This window comes from Hyperolius riggenbachi, chromosome 4 (assembly GCF_040937935.1).
Source record: "Hyperolius riggenbachi isolate aHypRig1 chromosome 4, aHypRig1.pri, whole genome shotgun sequence".
Classification (NCBI taxonomy): Eukaryota; Metazoa; Chordata; class Amphibia; order Anura; family Hyperoliidae; genus Hyperolius; species Hyperolius riggenbachi.
The window spans coordinates 162,952,687-162,976,280 of record NC_090649.1 but is presented as its reverse complement, the minus strand read 5'-3'; the positions used below and the strand labels follow the sequence as shown (position 1 = coordinate 162,976,280).

Sequence of the window (23,594 nt, the reverse complement as noted above, 5' to 3'; positions counted from 1 at the left end):
GATTCCCAAATTTTCTTTATTCGTTTAGGATCTATAGCAAGTTTCTGGCTAGCCTGCCTACTCCCACTGTGCCACTGCCATCCAGGGAGTGTTTCTGAAAATAAAGGAATCCCTCCAATGTGGAGTTCAGACTTTTCCAAAACCATATTAGTACTACTTACAGTAAGCGACAGGTACATAGAAAAAAAAAATTATAGTACATTTTACTGTGGAAATAAAGTACAGTAACTGCCCTTGTGTTTCATATTGTTATGCTCACTGTAAGGGGTTACATTTTGACTGAACTGTGCACAGTAGCCATATCAGTGTGATGTAAAACCTGGTTCATTTCCTCCTCACAACTAAAATAAAATTAGCGTTAAACCAGAAAGCCAGTATTTTGGGGTGTGGGTGTATTATATTTTTATTGTTTCCAAGGCATAAACATACATCATTTGCAAGAATGTAGAAATGACAAAATTGATACGTGGGATGGAAGGTCTCGCTTACCAAGAAAGGTTAGATAAACTGGGTTTATTTAGTCTAGAGAAAAGACGCCTTAGAGGGGGATCTAATTAACATGTATAAATACATCAGAGGGCAATATAATAGCTTGGCGGATGAGCTTTTAGTCCCTAGGCCTTCTCAAAGGACTAGAGGACATGATCTGCGCATGGAGGAAAAACGTTTTAGCCATTTATTTAGGAAAGGGTTCTTTATAGTAAGTACATGTTGTAAGTGAAGTAATTAAGATGTGGAATGCATTGCCACAGGAAGTCGTTATGGCAAACTCTATACCTGCATTTAAAGAGTAACTGTTAGGCAGAAAATACCCAATACATTCTCTACTGCAGGCTAATAGAGCAGTAGAAAGGATGCTAACCAGGCAATGTAAACATTCAAAGTCATTCTTACTTTAGTATATTTCTCTTCTCATGTCCCAGTCTCTAAAAGTGTACGCAAGGCCGCAGAGAGAGTGACAGGCATGCTGAATCAGCCCGATTGGCTGATGCCTCTGTCACATCTCTCTGCAGTGCGATTGGCCGCCTGGTCTCCCCTTGTCTGCCTGGTCGCCGCTGCTGTTAGAGCGCACGGAGGGGGGCCAGAGGCTATCTCCTGTCACTGTCCTCTGCCCCCCTCCTCCAGTGGCATGTCCGCACCCCCCCCCCCCGCCGTTCTGCCGCCCGCCATCGCCGCATTCTCCTTTTTCCCCCGCACTGAGTTTTGGGGGAAGGATAAAGGTGGTGCGCACACACACAGACTCCCGGAATAATGGTTCCAGGCGCTGCAGTATCCTACACTCTGCACTAGTGCAGAGAATAGATGGGAACGACAGCGCTTGGATCCATTATTAGGTGAGTCTGTGTGTGGCTGCTGCATTTATTCCTCCCCGCTGTGCTCAGAGTCAGTGCGGGGAGGAGGGGGATGCTGGGGGGGGGGGGGAAGAAGATCTAGCCGGACACAAGATGGCCCCTGCCAGCAACAGGAACCTTCTAGAATATAAATATGATTATAACTGAAATGAAAACTTTGACACCCAGATACATCTGTTATGTAAGTAGAGCATGTATTTATCTACATATGTATGTTTTTTTGAGGGGGCATTTTGGAGCTAACAGTTGCTCTTTAAAGGGGGCTTAGAAGCTTTCCTTGCGTTGAAAGACATCCATGGCTACAATTACTAGGTAATGCCTAATGATGTTGATCCAGGGATTTTATCTGATTGCCATCTGGAGTCGGGAAGGAATTTTTCCCTTTAGGGGCTAATTGGACCATGCCTTGTAAGGGTTTTTTCGCCTTCCTCTGGATCAACAGGGATATGTGAGGGAGCAGGCTGGTGTTGTACTTTATACTGGTTGAACTCTATGGACGTATGTCTTTTTTCAACCAAAACAACTATGTAACTATGACAGTATGCATTCAAATTCCAAAACATAAAATTTCAATGCCAGAAAAAAAAAAAGAAAAAAAAAAAAAGATTAATTTCATGTCTCTATAGAACAAGACAGCCTTCTCATATCTCCAAATGCACATTTAGTATTGCCTCATCACCCTGCATTATCCCACTTACCTAAGAAACGAACCCCATAACCTGAAACCCCCCCTTTACCCTCTGTCTCTGCATGCTTCATGCACCTTCTACATAGTTCCGCTGGTAGCTTCAGTAGGCGCCTCCAGTGAGCTACAGCACCCTCCAGTGCTCCCAGTGAATTTTGCCTTACTTTTCAGGATAGCCAGGTTTAGGGGCTGTTTCCACTAGAGCGAATCTGCATGAGTTTTCTGCATGCACATTCGCATAACCAATACAAGTGGATGGGGCTGTTTCCACTTGTCAGGAATTCTGTGCGGTCTGCTGTGCAGAAAAAAAATCTAATTTGCATGCCGCACACGAATCGCGTGTAAATATAACAGGGAAACGGCAAGCTTTTGTCTTGCGGTTTTCCATGCGTTTTTGTGTGCGTTATCGTTTAAAAACCCATGTCAATGCTTACTGGCATTGACACGGTAAAATAATAATAAAAAAAAAAAAAATAATCGCACAGCGCAAACCACGAGCAATTCCGCGTGAAAATCCGCATGGAAACGCGAACGAATCTGCACCCGCATGCGGATTTGTTGACGCATTTTCCGCAACAAAATCGCAACACACAAATGGAAACGGGCCTACACTCTTGCACAAGACAGAAGGAAAAACAGAGAAATTTACCCTGTATGCATTTAAAGAGTTTATCCGGTCTAATTCCCCCTCATCTGTGTCTAACCATAAATTGTTATCTGATCTCTCCCCGTGTCACATGACAGAGATGGCAGATAAGCTCATTTGAAGGCACAGGATGTTAATATGTCTGATCTATGAACCAGGAAGTAGAAACAATGCCGATTGGCATAAGCAGTGCGACACCCCCAGGACCGCTCCATGCCGATTGGCGTGAACGGCTGGGAATGGGCTTTGCAGGAGAGCTCCTTTCAGCGGGGCGACTATTAGATGGCGAAACCACCGTCTAAGTACAATGCTGCGATCTAAGGCAGCGCTGTACTGGGGACAGCCGTGTGACACGGTTGTCCCCCTGGGAGGCAAAATTGTGATCCGTTGTCATAGGCTGAAGCCTATGACAGCCGATCACGCTGACTGGCTGGCAGGGGGTTTAAAAAAGTAGTACATTTTTTTAAAAAATATTTATAAAATAAATAAAAAATATAAACACTGGGGGAGCAATCAGACCCCACCAGCAGAGAGCTCTGTTACATAGTTACATAGAGCTCTGTTACATGAGTACTCCTAAGTCCTTCTCCAAGTTTGATGTCCTCAACTGTATCCCATTTATTTTGTATGGTGCTAGACCATTGGTACGACCAAAATGCATGACTTTACATTTTTCAACATTGAATTTCATCAGCCATTTATGTGCCCATATAGCCATCCTATCCAGATCCTGTTGCAATATGACACTATCTTCCTGAGAGTTGATGATTCTGCACAATTTTGTATCATCTGCAAAAATAGCAACATTGCTCACTACTGCATCTACTAAGTCATTAATAAATAAATTGAAGAGCACTGGACCCAGTACAGACCCCAGTGGGACCCCACTGCTAACAGTCTCCCATTTTGAGTACGATCCATTGACCACAACTCTGTTTTCTGTCCATTAGCCAGTTCCCTATCCATGCACACAAACTCTTCCCCAGTCCTTGCATCCTCAACTTTTGCACCAGACTTTTGTGGGGAACAGTGTCGAAGGCCTTTGCAAAGTCCAAGTATATCACATCTACAGCATTCCCAATATCCATATTAGCATTCACTACCTCATAAAAGCTGAGCATGTTAGTCAAACAGGACCTGTCTTTAGTAAACCCATGTTGATGCTGAGAAATAAGATTATTTTCTACTATGAAGTCATGTATAGTATCTCTTAGTAACCCCTCAAATAGTTTGCATACAACTGATGTTAAACTTACAGGTCTATAATTTCCTGGATCAGATTTTTTGCCCTTCTTAGGGCCCGTTTCCACTAGAGCGAATCCGCATGTGTTGTCTGCATGCGGATTCGCATAACCAATACAAGTGGATGAGACTGTTTCCACTTGTCAGTTTTTTGGTGCGTTTTTCTGTGCAGGATTTTTCTGCACGGTAGGGCCTGCAGAATTCGCCTGCGTGTGGAATGCAGGCGATTCGCAGGCAATGTATTTAATAGGGGAAATCGCACATGCGTTTTTTGCCGCGATTTCGCACTAAAACTAATGTACATTGAGCCAGGCAGTGACATGGTTAAAATCGCTGATAGCCTGCCTATGCGAAATCGCGGTAAAAATCGCATGCGGAATCGCATCCGCATGCGATTTTGTCAGCGGTGGAATCCCAGCGATTCGCACCGCACTAGTGGAAACGGGCCCTTAAATAAATGGGAAAACGTGGGCTGTACGCCAATTCACTGGGACTCTGCCAGTTGAAAGAGAGTCACAAAAGATAAGATAAAGGGGTTTATCTATAACTGAACTTCATTCCCTTAGGACCCGAGGATGCATGCCATCCGGGCCAGGGGCCTTGTCTATTTTTAATTTATTTAGTCTTGCCTTCACTTCTTCCTGCGTTAAGTATTTAATATTACAGTTAGAAGATTGAGACTCTTCTGCCTCTGTAATTTGCAACAGTGCTGTTTCCTTTGTGAAGACAGAAGCAAAGAAAGCATTTAATAAGGGCTCGTTTCCACTGTAGCGGTGCAGAATCGCCTGGATTCCACCGCAGAAGAAATCGCATGCAGGTGCGTTTTTTACGCGTTATTTTACGCGATTACGCATGCGATTTCGCATAGGTTAGGCTATGTGCGTTTTTAACCATGTCACTGCCTGTGTTAATTTACATTGGTTCCTATGCGTAATCGCATGCGTAATCGCGTAAAATAACGCGTAAAAAAAACGCATGCGATTTCCCTATTAAATACATTAGCGGCGATTCGCATGCATTCCACTAGCAGGCGAATTCGTTGGCTCTTTTGTGCGTTTTTTCACCGCTCATAAAAACGCACCACGCAAACGCTACAGTGGAAACAGGTCCATTCACTTGCATTACATGTGCGAATCTGCATGCGTTGGACGCATGCAGATTCGCGATAGTGCAAACGAGCCCTCACTCTGCCTTACCTTGGTCATCCACCATTGAGTTCCCACCCTCATCCTTTAGGAGTCCTATACAGTCAACCTTTCTTTTTTTAGAGTTGATGTACTTGTAAAACTTTTTTGGGTTAGATTTGATATCCCTAAAATTCATAGTTTTAGTGGTCCCGCTGCCCCGTGGCCTGTCACCAGATCAAACATTATGTTGTGTTCACTATTTCCCGAATGTTCTTGAACCTGCACAGTTGATACATTATCTGGTCTATTAGAAATGATCAGATCTGTTGGTAGGGAGAAAAGGGGGGGGCAGCTTAAAGAACTTACGAGGCCAAATTCTGCCCCCAAAACCTAAAAAAAGTTAACTACCTGCATGAGTTTGTATGGCACGGAGGACGCCGTCCGCGCCCTCCGTGCCGTTCCGCCTGGTCTCCTCTGCGCAATAGCCCCCCGAAAGGCTGCAACCCCACGGTCCGGGATCTGCAGCCTGCAGAAAGATGGCCGCCGGAGCTGGCCACGGCTGCGCAGTACGCATAGCCGCTACTGCGGCTGCGCAGCTCTAGGGCCAACCCTCCGATCCACGCTGCCTGTTACGTGGATCGGGTGTTGGCCCTGGAGCTGCGCAGCCGCAGTAGCGGCTATGCGGACTGCGCAGCTGTGACCAGCTCCGGCGGCCATCTTTCTGCAGGCTGCAGATCCCGGACCGTGGGGTCGCAGCCTTTCGGGGGGCTATTGCGCAGAGGAGACCAGGCGGAACGGCACGGAGGCGTCCTCCGTGCCATACAAACTCATGCAGGTAGTTAACTTTTTTAAGGTTTTGGGGGCAGAATTTGGCCTCGTAAGTCCTTTAAAGTCACTTGTGTGCAGAGTTGTGCAGCCCTGCAGCGAGGCCTTAAGGCTGCAGTTGCCCAATCTGGGGGGGGGGGGGGGGGGGGGGGGTGTTAACACCACGGTCCTTAAAGGGAAGGTCCAAGCTATAAAAAAAATAAAAAAAAATAAATAAATAAATCTACTTACCCGGGACTTCCTGCAGCCCATAGCAGCTGATCTGTCCCACGCCGCAGCTACACTCAGCTGTTGTCTCCCGGTGCTGAGGACGACCTTGCAAGTTCGACCTCTACTGCGTCTACGCGAGCGCTTCTGTCAATCAAATCCACGTGGTCGGAGTGTACTGCGCAGGTGCAGTAGTTCGGTACCTGCGCAGTACGCTCCGGACAATGTGGATTTGATTGACAGCGGCGCAGGCGAGGAAGGCTTGGCGAAGCGCCGAGAGCCAGCGGCAGAGAGTGAAGCTGCGGCGTGGGACAGATCAGCTACTAGGGGCTGGAGGAAGCCCCGGGTAAGTAGATTTCATTTATTTTTATAGCTCAGGTGTATCCTTTGAGGCCTCGTTCACATCATTTAGCGCAGATGGCTGTGCGATCGGAACGCAACGTGTCCAATCGCATGCCATCTGCGCTCCTATGCGCTGCGCTGCAGATCCCATTCATTACATTGAATGGGATCTGCGCTGCGATTCCCAAAAATGCGTGCAGTACGCGATAGCGCAATCGCGCTGCCACGCAGCGCATATGATGGGAACGGTAGAAGGGCTGTGTATGCCCTTCTACTGTTCTTGCGTGTCGCACACTATACGCGCTGCCAAAATGCGCACGGCAGCGCGTATAGTCTGAACGAGGCCTAAGTGGTTAAAGGTTATTATGCTGTTATGTATCTTTTAGAGCAGAGAGGACGTTCTGAGTTCAGTTCCGCTTTAATTCAACTTGGCTAGACTGCCTCATTTGCATAGAAAAAAAAATGGTGTTGACACTTGCCGTGCAAAAAAATTAGAAAGGGACCTCGATTATGTTATTAGCAGGACAAGTGCTACATGTATTCTCATTTATCTCATCAAGTCACAAGTTAGTTGAAGCACACCAGTTGCACTTCTTACAGGGCAGGATATGACAATTACTGACCCAATCCAGCCAAGTGTTTGTGCATCTGACTCGTGTCCAGGGATTTAAGCAGACTACCACTACTACAGGGCATTTTATTAGAACATATTTTCAGTGTAGTAATCACTTTTTCAAAGGCAAAACATTAATTGGGAAACTTGAGAAAGCGGCACAAAATATCAGGCAGTGTAAACAGTTCCTAAGAAAGTTTAGAAATAGTTTACTAGTACAACTTTTAGCCTGCTGTGAATAATCTACCTGATTTATATCCAGTTCAGCAGTCCTCTCAAGGTTCCTCAGAAGCAGCTGACTAGGAAGGATAACAGACACCATGATGCACACAACCACCCAAGCTATGCAGATTCCCTTGAGGCTTCTGTTACCTGAAAAACATTGCACAATAATGGTAATACATGTATACTTCAATATATCCCACCTTTTCAAAACATGAAATGCCATTGCTACAAGAAATGAAGATCCTTAAATCCATCCCTTCAACATGAACGATCTTGGAATAAAAGGGTTTGCTCTGGTCAAGTTTTTTATTTTACAGTGTTCAGAATGGGGCTTCGTATTTATTTAGTATTTATATAGTGCCAACATCTTCCGCAGCGCTGTACAGAGTATATCGTCTTGTCACTAACTGTCCCTCAGAGGAGCTCACAATCTAATTCCCTACCATAATCCTATGTCTATGTATGTATTGTATAGTGTATGTGTTGCAGTCCAGGGCCAATTTAGGAGGGAGCCAATTAACGTATCTGTATGTTTTTTGAATGTGGGTGGTAACTGGAGTGCCCGGAGGAAACCCATGCAGACACGGGGAGAACATACAAACTCCTTGCAGCTGTTGACCTGGCTGGGATTCGAACTGGTGACCCAGCGCTGCGTGAGCACTAACCACTACGCCACCGTGCTGCCCTGAATATCTTAGTAGAAGCTAATCTCCGGGCAGTGTGTTATATTCCACCAGCGTGTCATACATTCCACCTTCTCCCCCATACTATATCTTACTACTTTTATCATACTACTTCATGTATCCTTTATTATCTACACATTGTTCATACTGCACAACTATTACAATAAGGCTGGAGACACACCCCAAAGCACTTTTCAGATAGTTTTGGTTTTTTTAAAAAATGCTCCCATTGACTTGCATTAAATCACAGTAATATTGTGGAAAAATAACCACAATAGCAATTTTAATGTAAGTCAATGGGAGGGCCTCCAGCCTAAAAGTGTTTGGAGTATGACAGTAGTGCACTTACACCTTGCAGCTGCACCAGGACACTGCAAACACACTGCATGGAGTTTGTATGTTCTCGACCATGTCTGTGTGAGTTTCCTCTGGGTACTTTGGCTTCCTCTCACATCTCAGAAACAAAGATAGATTAAGAAAAGCCCCCCCCCCCCCCCAAAAAGGCGTAAAGTCTTAGATCACATAGAAACATAAGACAATGACTGTCTTTGTGCTCTGAGGGACAGCTAGTGCCATGATTATGTAACGCTCTAAAAAAACGGCAGTAGAGGTCAGTGCTGTATAAAGACAATAGTAATACTAATAAGAATATCTATGAACACTGTCTATTTGTGGTAAAATTACCATAAACTTCCGTTTAAAGCTGACCTGAACTCAGAACTTCCTCTCTGATCTAAAAGAGAACATACTAACCTTTAAATAAATAAAAAAAAAAAAAAAAAAAAAAAAAAAAACACACTTGTTACAGCTGATACAAATCCTGCAATAAATCTGCAGTGTGTCTACTTCCTGCTTACATGGAAGGGGACATATTGTTACGTCCTGTGTTTACCAATAAGCTCTCTGCCATGGCAGTCACAGCTGGGGGATTACAACTTGTGATTAGTCACAGATGAGAGGGAATTAGACAGGCTAAACTCTCTAAATACATACAGGGTGCATTTCTCCATGTGATCCAGACCAAGGACTCCCTGGCTCATAACAGCAAATCTATCCTCTGTGCATTAGAGGTAAATGGGTTGTGAAGAGGATGAAATATGTTATCACTGATCTGATTTTATCGGTTACGATCAGCTTTGTGGCAGACTGCTGTAAAAGTGCAGCAAAGGAATGACTACAGAAAGGTGAACCCAAACATTGCTCAAGACAATTACCTTTCATTTTCTTGTTCTTTAATTTGTAGTAGGCAAACTGTGAAATCATAATTATATCCATGTTCACATAAAAAATGGCAGTCACAACCTGTGGAGAACAAACAAACTAGTAACTGTACAAACAATAAAACTGAATCCACTGGTTTTACTGTAAACTCCAAGTATTATTTGTGGCCTGGCCTAAGTACCTATCTGAAGAACATGTGTTTTATAGCTCCTGACCTTTAAAGGGACTCCGAGCAGTGCAGAAACTATGGAAAGATGCATATCATTTTAAAGCTCCCTTTCTCCTCTTTCCAATGATATATAAACCGCCGCCCTACGCCTTTTAGTTTTCGCTATTTTCGCGATTGAAATAGCCGCGGCCGTGATTTTGATCGCGAACAGAGAAAACTAAAAGGCGTAGGGTGACGATTTAGGTGTCGTCAGAAAGAGGAGAAAGAGAGCTTTAAAGAGAACCCGAGGTGGGAATTACTTTTACTATTGGGGCACAGAGGCTGGTTGTGCGCACTAAGACCAGCCTCTGTTGCCCCATCGTGTGTCTCCATGTCCCCCCTGCTCGCCGCTATACCCCCCGCATTGCTGGCGACACGCAGCGTGTCGCCAGCTCAATGTTTACCTTGCGCTGTCAGTCAGCGCTGCTCCCCTGCCTTCTCCGCATCGGCGCACCCGCCCGTGTCCCTTCCCTCCCGCTCATAGGAGGGAAGTGACGCGGCGGGTGGCGCCGATGCGGAGGAGGCGGGGGAGCGGCGCTGACAGACAGCGCAAGGTAAACATTGAGCTGGCGACACGCTGCGTGTCGCCAGCAATGCGGGGGGTATAGCGGCGAGCAGGGGGGACATGGAGACACACGATGGGGCAACAGAGGCTGGTCTTAGTGCGCACAACCAGCCTCTGTGCCCCAATAGTAAAAGTAATTCCCACCTCGGGTTCTCTTTAAAGTAATACCCATCTTTCCATAGTTACCTTGTATTACACAGGCCGACTTTTTCTGCTGAATGGAGCTGCTGACTTTGAGAAAAAAAGTCGGCCTGTGTAATACAATGCAACTATGGAAAGATGGATATCATTTTAAAGCTCTCTTTCTCCTCTTTCGGACGACACCTAAATCGTCACCCTACGCCTTTTAGTTTTCTCTATTTTCGCGATCAAAATCACGTCCGCGGCTATTTCAATCGCGAAAATAGCGAAAACTAAAAGGTGTAGGGCGGCGGTTTATATATCATTGGAAAGAGGAGAAAGAGCTTTAAAATGATATGCATCTTTCCATAGTTTCTGCACTGCTCAGAGTCCCTTTAAAGGAGAACACATGCAGATAAATCACATTTGAACAAGTCACGTCAATCATTTCTCTTGCCATTTTAGAAGATATATTATCTGTACTAGCTTGAAAAGTAAAGTGTGGCAAACAAACAATAATTCTGATTAATATTATTATTATTAATATAGCGCCGACATATTACGCAGCGCTGTACAGTGTGTATATATATATGTATATATATATATATATATATATATATATATATATATATATATATATATATATATATATATATATATATATATATATATATATATATATATATATATATATATATATATAGTCACTAACTGTCCTTCAAAGGAGCTCACAATCTAATCCCTACCATTGCCATATGTCTATATTATGTATTGTAAGTACTGTAGTCTAGGGCCAATTTTAGGGGGAGCCAAATTAACTTATCCGTATGTTTTTGGAATGTGGGAGGAAACCGGAGTGCCCGGAGGAAACCCACGCAGACACAGAGAGAACATACAAACTCTTTGCAGATAGTGCCCTGGCTGGGATTCAAACCAGGGACCCAGTGCTGCAAGGCGAGAGCGCTAACCACTACGCCACCGTGCTGCCCACACCAGTCTCTACACACCAATTTGACTGAATATACCAAAATTCACCTTCCAAGCTCTACTAGGTTTTAGCTGACAGCTGTCTCTGCATAAAAACAGGGAATGAAAAAACTTGAACTAACTACTGTAAGCACTTCTATGCATGCATTACTGAGCATTCTCAATTACATCTACTGAAATAGCCATACACACGACCAGGCAATATGCACTACACTCAGACAATCAATTCCAGAGATAAAGCAAATGCAACTATTAAGCAGATCGCGAGAATACCGTTTTTTCAATAGAAGTGCTTAGATATTCCCTGTTTTTTTCTGCAGAGGCAGTTGACAGCCAAATCATAGTAAAGTGTAGAGGATTCATTTGGTATGCTTGTTATAAACACACCATAGTCACACCCCGTCCAGCACATCATTTCAAGTAGATCTGCATGAGGTCTTAAGCCTCCCACTAAACATTCAAGTGATTTTTAAAACAAAGTCCTGCTGACTGAGGTGCATCAGCTTTAGGACGCCAGACATGCAAAAGTACAGTTTATAATACTAGTTCCCATAATGTAAGCTTTGCTATTAACATACAAAGCTATTTTGTTTGTTGATTGGTCCTGCACTACAATACATACGCTAAATACTCCTCACAGGAATATTTGAAACACTCATCAAATAGTAGTATTAGTATAGTATAGTATTGTAGTATAATATAATATAATAGTAAAGTAGTATTGTACTGAATGTGCATTTCAGAGTGCTAGCAGTTTACCTGTATTGGCAGTTGTTTGGTCAGATAGCAGCCGATAAAGTTTGTAAAGTCCCCTCCCAACCAACATAAGAGAAATCCTAGAGAAAGTGCTTGGTCAACTTTTCCATTTTTGTAGGCAACATACAGTTGTCTGGTGGAGAAAAACAGATAAAATAGTTCTTGTTAACTCAAAAGAAACCATACAGACAAGAAAAACAAAAAGAAATGCTCACAAGTAGGTGCGTGCACTATTAACCTCCCTGGCGTTCTGATTCCCCAGGATTTCCGTGCAAAAAGTGGTTCAATTAATTTCCAATCATTTTCACCTTTTTTTTTATTTTTGCAATCAATTTTTTTAAAATATTGAATTCAATACAAGTTATTGTATTGAATTCAACTTAAAAAAAAATAATGTTTGCAGTGAGATGTTGATGACGCTGTGTGACCCTGGTGTCAACGCCGATCAGCGGGGGACATGTCATCGCTGAGGGAGAAGTAAAATCCGTACACGGACATGGAAGACGGTCGGCACTGGGGAAGCTATCCGAGGTACGCGACGAGGGATCAGCACGCCAATTGTGAGTATAAGACCCAGATGTGAAGGCAGGTGTATAGGGAGCCACATGTAGCCAGATGTCAGGGTAGCCAGATGTCAGGGTAGCCAGTTATGGGTAGCCAAGTGTGTAGCCAGGTATATAGGGTGCCAGGTGTAGCCAGTTATAGGGAGGTAGGTGTAGCCAGGTATATAGGGTGCCAGGTGTCTCCTCCCTCCCGATCTCCCCCCTTCGATTCCCCCTTTTGGTATGAGGGACCCCCCTCTGTGGGTGGGGGATCCCCCTTCTGTGCAGCGGTATTTTGGGCTGGGGGATCCCCCTCTGCGGGTGGGGGGATCCCCCTTCTGTGCAGCAGTATTTTGGGCGCACGCTGCACAGAAGGGGGATCAACCCACCTGCAGAGGGGGATCCCCCAGCCCAAAATAAGGGGGACCCCCGCTTGCCCTAGCACATTCTCTCCCTAGGGATTCCCTAGGGAGAAGCATGCAGCAGCCTGCAGAGGCTGCTGCAGCGCTGCTGATCACAGCGTGAGAGGGGAAAGTGCAGGACGAGCTGAGCTCGTCCAGAACGTTTCCAGCAAGTTTTCTTTGGATGACCTCAGCACGTCCAGAATGCTAGGCAGGTTAAGTCTCATCCACTATAGCAAAATATTACAGAAAAAAAATCTAGATCTGAACATTAACCACTTCGGCGCCCGGGGACAGTACATCGACACCCCTCCAGACTTCACTTCTGCATTTGGGACGTTGATATAAGCATCAACAGCGCCACTGCTGCTGTCCAAGCTCCCTCGCAACCACGGGGGTACGCCTTGCCGCTCGTTTGCCTGAGTTCAATGAATGGGAACGCAGTTCCCATTTATTGATCTAAGTGCACGCTGCAATGATCAAAGGTGCGCCGCCAGCGTACAAGCGAGGCACGCCCCCGCTTTGGGCCTCACTGTGGCGGGGGGACTCGTTTGCTGCTGGCGGCCACCGAACTGCTCTGTGTAGCACCGGTAGTCCCCTGTGAAACTTATGCAACCTTGCTCCTGCGCGGACTCCTCTCGCGGCGCTCTCCTCTGGTCGCTGGGCCCACTTGCTCTCTCCTCCTGTCACCGCCACTGGCGTCCTCTTTCCATGGTTACCTAGCGGCGCCTCTAATGACGTCAGAGGTGCCCCCGGAAGTCTGGCATAGGATGCAGCGACAGGAGGAGAGTGCGAGGAGAGCAGGAGAGCACGCCAAGAGGAGTCCTCATTGAAACGAGGTTACAAGTAAGTCACTCTGCCTGGGCTGGGCACCACCTGTATCTGGCTACTATACTGTCTGCAGCAGCACCTATAGCTCGCTACCTACTGAGGGTACCACCTGTACATGACTACCTATATACTACAGCACCTATAGCTCACTACCTATACTGAGGGCACCACCTGTACCTTGCTACCTATATGCAGCACCTATAGCTCTCTACCTACAGTGGGATGCAACCTTGTGAATCGTCATGATTTTCCTGAATAAATCATTGGTTGTTACAATGAGGGGCTCAAAACAAATCTCAAATGACCTGAAGACAAATATTGTTCACTATCATGGTTTAGGGGAAGGATACAGAAAGCTGTCTCAAAGATTTCAGCTGTCTGTTTCCACACTTAGGAACATATTGTAGAAATGGAAGCCCACAGGCTCAGTTCAAGTTAAGGCTCGAAGTGGTAGACCAAGAAAAATCTTGGATAGACAAAAGCGACGAATGGTGAGAACAGTCAGAATCAACCCACACACCAGCACCAAAGACCTACAACATCATCTTGCTGCAGATGGAGTCACTGTGCATCGTTCAACCATTCGGCACACTTTACACAAAGAGATGCTGTATGCAAGAGTGATGCAGAGGGAGCCTTTTCTCTGCCCACAAAATAAACAGAGCCGCTTGAGGTATGCTAAAGCACATTTGGACAAGCCAACTTCATTTTGGAATAAGGTGCTGTGGACTGATGAAACTAAGTGGAGTTATTTGGGCATAACAAGGGGCGTTATGCATGGAGGAAAAAGAACACAGCATTCCAAGGAAAACACTTGCTACCTATAGTAAAATATGGTGGTGGTTCCATCATGCTGTGGGGCTGTGTGACCAGTGCAGGGACGGGGAATCCTGTTAAAGTTGAGGGACACAGATTCCACTTAGTATCAGCAGATTCTGGAGACCAATGTCCAGGATTCAGTGACAAAGCTGAAGCTGCGTCAGGGCTCAACAAGACAACGACCCTAAACACTGCTCAAAATCCACTAAGGCATTGATACAGAGGAAACGTGTTACAAAGAAGGAAAAGTTCCGGGCACCAGTAGATTGCAGTCACCCTTTTAGTTCCCGACACCCTCCAAACATACACATAAAATCTTAGGCCTTACAGCAGTTTCGCAGGGTAACCTGCTTCTTCAAAGGGAAGATAGTTCAAAAAATTTGTACAAAAAGCTTTTTGTACCATCTTGCCTCTGAAGAAGCAGGTTACCCTGCAAAATGGCTGTAAGGCCTAAGATTTGATGTGTATGTTTGGAGGGTGTCAGGAACTAAAAGGGTGACTGCAATCTACTGGTGCCCGGAACCTTTGCTCCTTTGTAACACTGGATCACTTGCTATCTGGAGGCACAGCTGTGTTGCACCCAGGGTTCCCGACCTGCTAGTCAAATTGTGCCAGTTATCCATCTCTTTTCTCACACACAATTCATACAGAGGAACAAGTACAACGTTCTGGAATGGTCATCTCAGTTCCCAGACTTGAATATACTTGAAAATCTGTGGTGTGAGTTAAAGAGAGCTGTCCATGCTCAGAAGCCATCAAACCTGAATGAACTAGAAATGTTTTGTAAAGAGGAATGGTCCAAAATACCGTTAACCAGACTCTCAAGAGGCTGTAACTTCTGCAAAAGGAGGATCTACTAAATACTGATTTCATGTCTTTTTTGTGGTGCCCAAATTTATGCACCTGCCTAATTTTGTTAAAACAATTATAGCACACTTTCTGTAAATCTAATAAACTTCATTTAACTTCTAAAATATCACTGTGTGTGTCTCCTATATGATATATTTAACTGACTTTTTATCAAAACAACCAATGATTTATACAGGAAACTCATGATGATTAATAAGGTTGCCCAAACTTTCGCATCCCACTGTATACTGAGGGCACCACCTGTACCTGGCTACCTATAATGCAGCACCTATAACTCACTACCTATACTGGGGCACCACCTATACCTGGCAACCTATACTGGGGCACCAACTGTACCTGGCAACGTATACTGCAACACCTATAGATCACTACCTAAACTGAGGGCACCACCTGCACCCTATCTCATATGTTAACCGGGGACTACCTGTATTTTGCTAGTATTTGGCTCCACCTACATCACATCTTGGCCACACCCACTTTTCACTGCAGCACTTTGTTCACAGGTGGTGCCTCGCCCAGTTTTGCTGCAGTGCACGAGCCTAGGTTTAGAGGGCAAAAACCATGGAAAAAAAAAATACAACTTATATACTAAATCTGGTGCGTCCATGCTCCAGGAGTCTTGTACATATTCTCCCCCCAGTTGGTGTCCCCCATGTGTCCTCCTGTTTCTCCTTCTGTTCCCAGTGTGTCCCCTCTGTCCCAGCTCCCTCAGTTTGTCCACTTCCCCCTATGTCTCTGATTCCCTCCCCCGTCTCCTGCTTCCCCTTTAAGCAAAAGTTTATAGCGCCAGTGTCTAATGGCCCATACTCACGAGGGACTTTTGTCGCCTCAACACGCGGCGCGCGCGTGTTGCGGCGACAGGTCGCCCGTGAGTATGGGCCGTTGCACGCGCGCGCACCCCGAACTGTCGCCCGTCGCTCATGTCGCCATGCGATTGAAAGTTTCAATCGCATGGCAACAGTCGCCGCCGCACCTCCGCCGCAGCTGTTGCTAGTCCGCGGACTAGCGACAGCAACATGATAGTAAATAAACGGCGCTTCCGGCGGGGGGGAGGGACAACGGCGACAGCTTCCGTCGCATCAGTTGCCAGGTCCCTCCGCCGTGTGTATGCGGAGGGACCTGGCTACTAGCTGTCGCCAGCATGTCGCAAGCACGCTCCCGTGTGCTTGCGACATGCAAAAAAGTTGCCCGTGAGTATGGGCCATTACATAATCCAGGGCACCCACGGGGATAACAGACCTCTTCGGTCCCGCACAGCTCCCCCTGGTAATGGCTTATGCTGATGAGGCGATCAGCACAAGCCGTTCACTAGGAGGAGCCGTGCGGAAGAGAAGAGGTCTGTGATCCCTGCGGGCACCATGGATTAGGTAAAATACTGCCACTATACACTTTTGCTCAAAGGGGGAGAAGAAGACAAGGGGGAGGGAGCGGATGAGAGTGGACAACATGGGGAGCCGAGGTAAGAAGGGAAACCGATGCAGGGAATCCCTGACATTACAGCGGGTCAGCAGTTCGCATCAGCGGGTGTTCTAAAGTCATAAGATGCTCTTCTCTCCCCAAAAAGGTTTGCATGGGGGTGAGGGGCAGAATCTGTCCATGTTATGGACAGCATACGGTAATACATATTAGCACCGGTGCCAGGTCAGGTCTCCTACGCCCTTGCCTCTCTGCCACCCCCAAGCTAATAGCAATCCCATGTGGCCCTTTGCAGAGAATAACAGCAGTGGAGTGCTCTCACCTCTCCAGCTGGAGTGATCTTCCCTGTCTTGTGTCCTATCTTCATCGCCACTGGCACCCCATGCATTGAAGTTCGGGGGGGGGAGGGTTACTGCTCAACAAGACAACCCTAAACCGTGACGATACACCAAGCTTAGAATACTTTTTTTTCCCTGGTCTTCGTCTTCTAAACCTTATGGGGCAATCACTCAGAATTAAATACAGGATATGACCTGGGTGATGGCAGCATATTCTAGCTGCTTAGAAGCTTTTTTTCAAATTAATTCACTGTTGGGTGTGCTGAATCCCTTCTGTCATCACCACTAGAGATCTATGCAGATGTCTTAGTAAATTATGGTAGGCAATTGTATTCTTGTAATACTTTTATGCCCGATTCTCCTGTGCATTTTATCCATCTACATTCAAACCATAAATATACATCTCCATACTATGCATAGCCTGGTGACGTCATAAGCTAACATGTGACTTAGTGGCTCGAACTCAGTCACATGTTAACCTATGACGTCACCAAGTTATGAAGAAAGATATTGCTCCAAGCCTGCCAATTACTGACTGAATATAAAATAAATTACTTCCTCATTACTTTTGTATCAGAAATGAGGCCACGTAATTCTTCAGGCTGCAGCTGAACACGCTAGTCAGGAAGTGTCCCATTAAAGTACAACCGAAGCCAAACATTTTTATGTTACAACTATATCGCTTACAACTGTCTCTTTTTCGGAGGGTCAGACCGTCCTTGGGAACCAAACCGCTCCGTCCCCATTTTTTCCTCTGGTGTCCCCCTTTCAGGACTGATATACACATCTGTATAAAATATATCTTTCTACCAAAAAGGTGTTTGAGTCTAAACTTTATTTGCATGCTCTAAATTGATACATCTCTGATTTTAAAATGTTAATATGAAAAGAAAAATACTGATGACAGTTCAGTGAGGTGATCCGTGTAGGCCATGGGCTTTCCTCGCCATCCTCCCGGCCTGCTCCGTTATCCTGCAGTCTGTTCTGGTAATATGCCCGCTGGTGGTCGTGCTCCACTGACATTGAGAATGCGAGGTCCTGGCCACCTAGCCCCCCCCCCCCCCCCCCCAATCGCACTACCATTATTGAAAGTGTTCTGCACATGCATAGTTTGCTATGACTGTAACTGCGCCAGACGCTCCCCCAAAGCACGATTGGGGGGCGCACAGAGCAGAGATAGCGCGTGCACAGTGGAGCGTAACTGGGCAATTTACTGGAGCTGACTGCTGGATAAAGGAGCGGCCTGGGAGGATGGCAAGGGAGCCCACGGCCTACAGGGGGCTGAAAGCTCCAAATTAGTATAAATGCATCTCTTGCCTTTATCTGAGGTTTCCTTTAACCTCCCTGGTAGTATGATTACTTTCAGATTTTATTGTCTAAAAGTGGTCCTTTTGTTATATCAAAAACATACCCAGTAGGATAGTGGGAGAATAAAAAAAAAAGCAAGCGTCAGTAAATCAAGCTGAAATCATTCAATCACAAATACTACCGGTAACATGAAGTGAAATTAGCACACAAAGGAGCTGATACTAGCAGGGCTGTGGAGTCGGAGTCGTGGAGTCGGGCAATTTTGGGTGCCTGGAGTCGGAGTCGGGAAAAAATGCACCGACTCCGACTCCTAATGAATTTGTAACTGTAATTAAAATAGAAAATATGATAAAATGTTCTATTTCTCAGATAATAATCATTAAAAATAATGTATATATACAGTAATAGCTGTGCTTAGTCCACAGAAATGAAATAAACCAATCAAAATTAGTTACTTGTGCTGCTTCAATAAAGCAGTCCCCGTATTTTTAAGGTCAGATATACATATCTGATTGTGACTGTATATATGATGTGTACACAGGAATCTCTTATATATACTAAATAACATCTATGCTGTAAGAATAAAGCCTGATGTGTAGCTGTGTCACTAATAGAGATGGTCAACGAGATGGAAATAATTCTGCATTGATGCTGATTTATGCAAATGTATGCACTCCCTTTGCTGATGAAATCAAATAATTTGATATGTTGTTAAAATTTGGTTTGGTGACTACAAATTAAAGGGTAACTGAGACGGATGAAAAGTAAAGTTTTATACATAACTGGGGCTTATTCCAGCCCCCTTCAGGCTAATCAGTCCCTCGCTGTCCTCCACCACCCGGATCTTCTGCTATGAGTCCTGGTAATTCAGCCAGTCAGCGCTGTCCGGCCGCATGCCGCTCCCACAGCCAGGAACACTCTGCACCTGCGCAATAGTGCTGCACAGGTGTAGTATGCTCCTGGCGGCGGAGTGTGTGCATGCGCCCTACGCCCGACTGGCTCAAGTACCTGGACTCATAGCAGAAGATCCAGGTGGTGGAGGAGGACAACGAGGGACTGATTATCCTGAAGGTGGCTGGAGGAAGCCCAAAGTATGTATAAAACTTTAATTCCATCTGTCTCAGGTTTACTTTGTTACACAGTAGTACTATACTCTACATATGCACTCCCCACAGAGCTGCAGGGAATCCACTGAGAATGCTGTGCACATTGAATACAGAGGTGTTGTCTGTTTACAATCTCCTCATTCCCCTGCAGAGTACCTGCACATCATTCTTACTTGCACCCACACTTACATTGCCTAGGGCCTGATAGATGTTCTTTGTTCCGGTTTGTACCTTTTACAAGTACTCTTACCAAGGACTAGTTTTAGTCTAAAGGGAATAAATATAGTAGTCTACATATCCTTCTCACTTCAGTTGTCTTGTAAAATTCCTAAGCGTTGGCATTTAAGAGACGATTTTCATGTTACATACTTTTAATCAACAAAATTGTAATATGCAAATTAGAGGAGGAGGAGTCTGAGTCGGTGGAATCCTAAACTGAGGAGTCGGAGTCGGTGGATTTTTGGACCGACTCCACAGCCCTGGATACTAGTATGGTTTAGGTGACCCAGTACAGTGTGGCGTATTATTACTATAACCTATCTGAAACCTAATGCTGGGAACACGATGCAAATTCCAGACCAATTGACCGAAATCCTATTTCTGATTGATAAAGGGATTGATTTTGAAAAGTTATCATTGGAAAATCCATCACCATCCCTTTATCGATCAGGAACAGTTTTGACATGTACACACGCTACAACTTCCCGTCAGATTACCCGTCGATTGGAGGAGAAATCGCATTGTGTGTTCCCAGCATCAAAGTTCAATTGGGTGCAATCCATCCAATTTCTCTTTGAGGTTCCCAGCTGGGTCGCCCAACCAGAGGAGTTTACCCAAGCCATCAATGCTGGACACCCGGGCAGAACATTTCGGGGGTGGGGCGAAGCTCCAGCTGGTACTTGTTGTCCTCCCTATAGAGCGATAATGATAAGTACACAGGGCACACAGGAAGGAGCAGACACACAGAACACACAGAGCATAATTACGGTAGTGCGGCGAAGAGAAAGCAGCCAATGGAGATGAGCCCGATGATGACACTCCAGTATTCCCATCCATTGTCCACACACTGCTCCAGCAGCTGCCAGATCCACTGACTGCCATCAGGACACAGCAGCAGCTTGGCCTCCGCCCGGGACACATTCACCGCTCCTAGCAGAGGATGCCCCCCGTCTGCCATCTCTGTGCCCCGTATCCTGGGAGCGCCGCCGCCGCTCCCCCTCCTAGAGCCCCATCAGCCGGTATACCGGTCTGTCTGCACACACCAGGATCTCTCCGAGCGTCAGCAGGCCTGCCATGCACTCGGCGTTCTCATTGGCTAACACTGGCATCAACTCCGCCCCGTCCTGTTCCGCCTTGTAAAGATGAGTGTATACGTCACTGCAGTTATTGGCTGAACAAACAGAGGCTGAATCTGGCTGCGAGGGGTAACAGTGGGGCTCCTGCAGTCCGATGTAATAACTAGAGATGCTAACAATTCCGGCTTAAAGAGACACTGAAGCGAAAAAAATATATATGATATAATGAATTGGTTGTGTACTATGAATAATTACTAGAAGATTAGCAGCATTAAAATATTCTCATATTTTCAGGTATATAGTGTTTTTTCTAACATTTTCTAACATTGCATCACTCTATAATATGTGCAGATTACACAACACTCAGCATTCAAAATGATTCTTTCAGAGCAGTCTGTGAAGTAATGAACTCTCCTCCAGCAGAGGAAAAGTAAATGCACTGCATAGCAAAATCGCGGCAAATATCGCTCCGCCGCCCGTTCGCGTTCCCGTCAAAAGCGAATCGCGGTAGTGGAAATGACCTACCGCGATTCCTATGTTAAAAAGCAAACCGTAGCGATTGTAAAATCGCTAGCGGTTTGCGTTTTTGCGATTCAGCCAGCGCAAACGCGCTGGTGGAAAAGGGCCCTTAGAGAGCTTTTTTGCATAGAGATAACAACTGGAGTTTCTCAACTCTTCCTGTACTGGAAACAATTAGACTGATGTATCTGATCTTAATGTTTTTTTTCTTAGCTGTACTACACATACAAATCATAATATCATCATTTTTTTTTCGCTTCAGTGTCTCTTTAAATCATAATGATGCAACCAGTATCCAGCTGGAATGATTGGGTCTATCACAATTGTCATGAAAGTGCAGTTAGGTTGGGGTGAGTCAACATTTCAGCGTACATTGGGCTCTACAGTGTTCTCCCCAGGCTCTTTTAGCCGGGTGCTCCACCCGGCTAGTTTTGGTGAGCACCCGGCTGTCATCGGCTCACTTCCTCCTCTGCTGTAATCAGTTGTGCAGAAAAGCGCCAGCCCTGTATTTTCTGATCTTGCCCCACCCAGCTACTTTTTCATGCCACCCGGCTGGAAAAAAATTCTGGGGAGAACACTGCTCTATTCACAATCACACTTGCCAGGGGCAAATCCAGGATTTTCAAGGGGGGGTTCCTGATAGGTCTCTTTTGGCAAGCCGCACACTACCGCGCATGCGTTTGCCCACAAAATCCACATGATGCACAGCATTTCTCCACAAAATACACACAATGCGCAGTGTTTCCCTACAAAATACACATGATACAGTAGTGTTTTGCCAAAATATATATAATGTGGCAGTGATTAAGTAGCCAGATAACCCCCCCACCCCTTTATTATGGATAACGAAATTACCCCACCCTTCTTTAGTATAGGTGACCAGATGACCCCCATTTATCACACAGGTAGCCAGATGAGGCCCCCCCCAGTTAGTATAAGTAACCACATGATCCCCATTTATAGTATATAGCCAGATGTCTCCCCGTTCAGTACATTCCCCCTTGTATTTTGCCAGATCCCCCTTGTATATATAGCCAGTGTATATAGTCAGATCCCCTGTATATATAGCCAGAGATTCCCCCCCCCCCTGTATATACCCATATACCCACTGTATATAGCCAGATGCCTCCCCCTGCATATAGCCAGTGTATATAGCCTGATCCCCCTGCATATAGCCAGTGTGTATAGCCAGATCCCCCTGCATATAGCCAGTGTATATAGCCAGATCCCCCTGCATATAGCCAGTGTGTATAGCCAGATCATCCTGCATATAGCCAGTGTGTATAGCCAGATCATCCTGCATATAGCCAGTGTATATAGTCAGATCCCCCTGCATATAGCCAGTGTATATAGTCAGATCCCCCCTGTATATATAGCCAGATGAACCCCCCCCCCCTCTCTCCCTCTCACATATGGTGGATCGTGGAATGGCTGGCTGGCTTCCAAATATCCCCCCGCCCTGCCTCTCAGTGAGCCCTGGCTGCACTTGCCTTATCCAGACTCCAGCTCATCCAGCAGCAGTACATCTCTCTCCATGGATGCATACTCTGATGTCCAATGGCCTTCAGGGGGGGGGGGGGTGCGGGGCCGCTGCGGCTGGATGGCGTGGTGACGTCACGTTAGAGCCAGGATGAAAGGTAGCCAACTAGCCATGGAGACCTGGGACGCCATTACCGCAGCCGAGAAAGGTAATGTATCTCTGCGCCGCCCCCCTAGTACCCCCGCTCTCATACCGCCAGTCAGAGAGACCCTTCCCAAGGGGCGTAACTAGAAATCACTGGGTCCCCCTACGAAATTGAGGATGGGGCCCTCCCCATAGGCACCAAATAATTGTAACGGGGCAGCATTTCACTATAAAATAATCCTAATGCAGCAATGTTTCCCCAGAAATGAATTGTAAATTGGGCAGCATTTCACCAGAAATGAATCATAAAATGGGCAGCATTTCACCATAAAATGATCGTAAAGTGGGCAGCATTTCACCATAAAATAATCGTAAAGTGGGCAGCATTTCACTAGAAATTAATCAAAAATTGAGCAGCATTTACCGATAAAATAATTGTAAAGTGGGCAGCATTTCACCATAAAATAATCGTAAAGTGGGCAGCAGCCGCCAGAAAAAAATCGTAATGTGAGCAGCAGTCATCAGAAAATAATCGTAATGTGGGCAGCAGCCATCAGAAAATAATCGTAATGTGGGCAGCAGCCAGCAGCCATCAGAAAATAATCATAATGTGGGCAGGAGTCACCAGAAAATAATCTTAAAGTGGGCAGCAGTCACCAGAAAATCACAATGTGGGCAGCAGACACCAGAAAATCACAATGTGGGCAGCAGTTACCAGAAA

At 45.7% G+C, this 23,594-nt stretch overlaps 1 protein-coding gene across 1 annotated transcript in view; it reads right to left on the bottom strand.

Annotated features, from left to right (window-relative positions):
* The window catches only part of LOC137571581 (lysosomal amino acid transporter 1 homolog), a 32,960-nt gene extending 12,225 nt beyond the window's left edge, over positions 1–20,735 (bottom strand). The window contains exons 1-4 of the mRNA XM_068280909.1: positions 20,422–20,735; positions 11,808–11,937; positions 9,162–9,249; positions 7,287–7,411 (exon numbers count right to left, since the gene is read on the bottom strand). Of these exons, the coding sequence (XP_068137010.1) occupies positions 7,287–7,411; positions 9,162–9,249; positions 11,808–11,937; positions 20,422–20,612 (534 nt within the window). The 5' untranslated portion in view covers positions 20,613–20,735. The remainder of the gene's footprint in view (positions 1–7,286; positions 7,412–9,161; positions 9,250–11,807; positions 11,938–20,421) is intronic.
* Between the last annotated feature and the right edge of the window lie 2,859 nt (positions 20,736–23,594).